This window comes from Buceros rhinoceros, unplaced genomic scaffold (assembly GCF_000710305.1).
Source record: "Buceros rhinoceros silvestris isolate BGI_N320 unplaced genomic scaffold, ASM71030v1 scaffold20841, whole genome shotgun sequence".
In the NCBI taxonomy this organism is placed as follows: Eukaryota; Metazoa; Chordata; class Aves; order Bucerotiformes; family Bucerotidae; genus Buceros; species Buceros rhinoceros.
In genome coordinates, this window is record NW_010396231.1 from 900 (window position 1) to 1,784 (window position 885).

Below are 885 nucleotides of genomic sequence, written 5' to 3' on the forward strand. Positions count from 1 at the left end.
CCAGCCCCGTACCTGCATTGCCGAGTTGTTTGTAGAACCGGTACTCCAGGTGCAGCTGGGGTGCCCGCGATTTGATGGGTTCCTTGGAGGAGAGAAGGAGAACAGTTCAGGCCGTGGCGGGGAGCGGGATGTTAGTGAGGTCTGGGTGGCAGAAACTGCCTTCACGGGCTGGCAGCAGCTGGACTGAGAGCATTTCAGGTTGGTATAAATAGAGATGAAGGCTCAGGGGATGACGAGCGAAAACCAGCTCATACGGGGATGAGATCTAACCCCTCCAAAGAGATCTGGGTGCTGGGGTAGACATTTAATGGGAACAGGTACCAGTGGGGACCACCCTCTCCCAAAGGTCTCCAGGCTGCTGCCACCGGCTGAGCTCAGCACAGCCCACAGGGAGGTCCTGGAGGAGGGAAGACCCAGCTCTTCTCTCCTGGGGCCTGGATCACCCCCCCTGCAATGATGCTGCTTCACCTGCTCTCAATTCCTGGCAGCGAGCACAGCTCCCTGTGCACCCACCCACCCGTCACCCGCCGCAGCCTTCTCGGCTCAACCCACTCTCACAACCCCGGGAGGGTGAACAACCTCCTTCCCAGGCGGCCCGAGCATCCCCCTGACCCCGGAGGAACTCACCAATTTGATAGCCACGTATTCGTTCGTGTAGAGGTTCTTTCCTGCAGGGAAAGACAACAAGAGGGAGCTGAAAGCCAGTGAGCCTTCGCCTCACCCCCCATCATACCCACCCCGAGGGCTCCTGAGCGGCACAAGGTTCAGAGGTTCTTTCCTGCAGGGAAAGACAACAAGAGGGAGCTGAAAGCCAGTGAGCCTTCGCCTCACCCCCCATCATACCCACCCCGAGGGCTCCTGAGCGGCACAAGGTTCAGAACACGT

General features: G+C 59.3%; 1 protein-coding gene across 1 annotated transcript in view; it reads right to left on the reverse strand.

The window, feature by feature from the left end:
• Positions 1-885, reverse strand: part of LOC104501953 (casein kinase I) — a gene marked incomplete at its 3' end in the record, with an annotated part of 9,192 nt that overhangs the window by 616 nt on the left and 7,691 nt on the right. Inside the window, exons 2-3 of the mRNA XM_010145851.1 lie at positions 628-668; positions 13-82 (exon numbers count right to left, since the gene is read on the reverse strand). Of these exons, the coding sequence (XP_010144153.1) occupies positions 13-82; positions 628-668 (111 nt within the window). The remainder of the gene's footprint in view (positions 1-12; positions 83-627; positions 669-885) is intronic.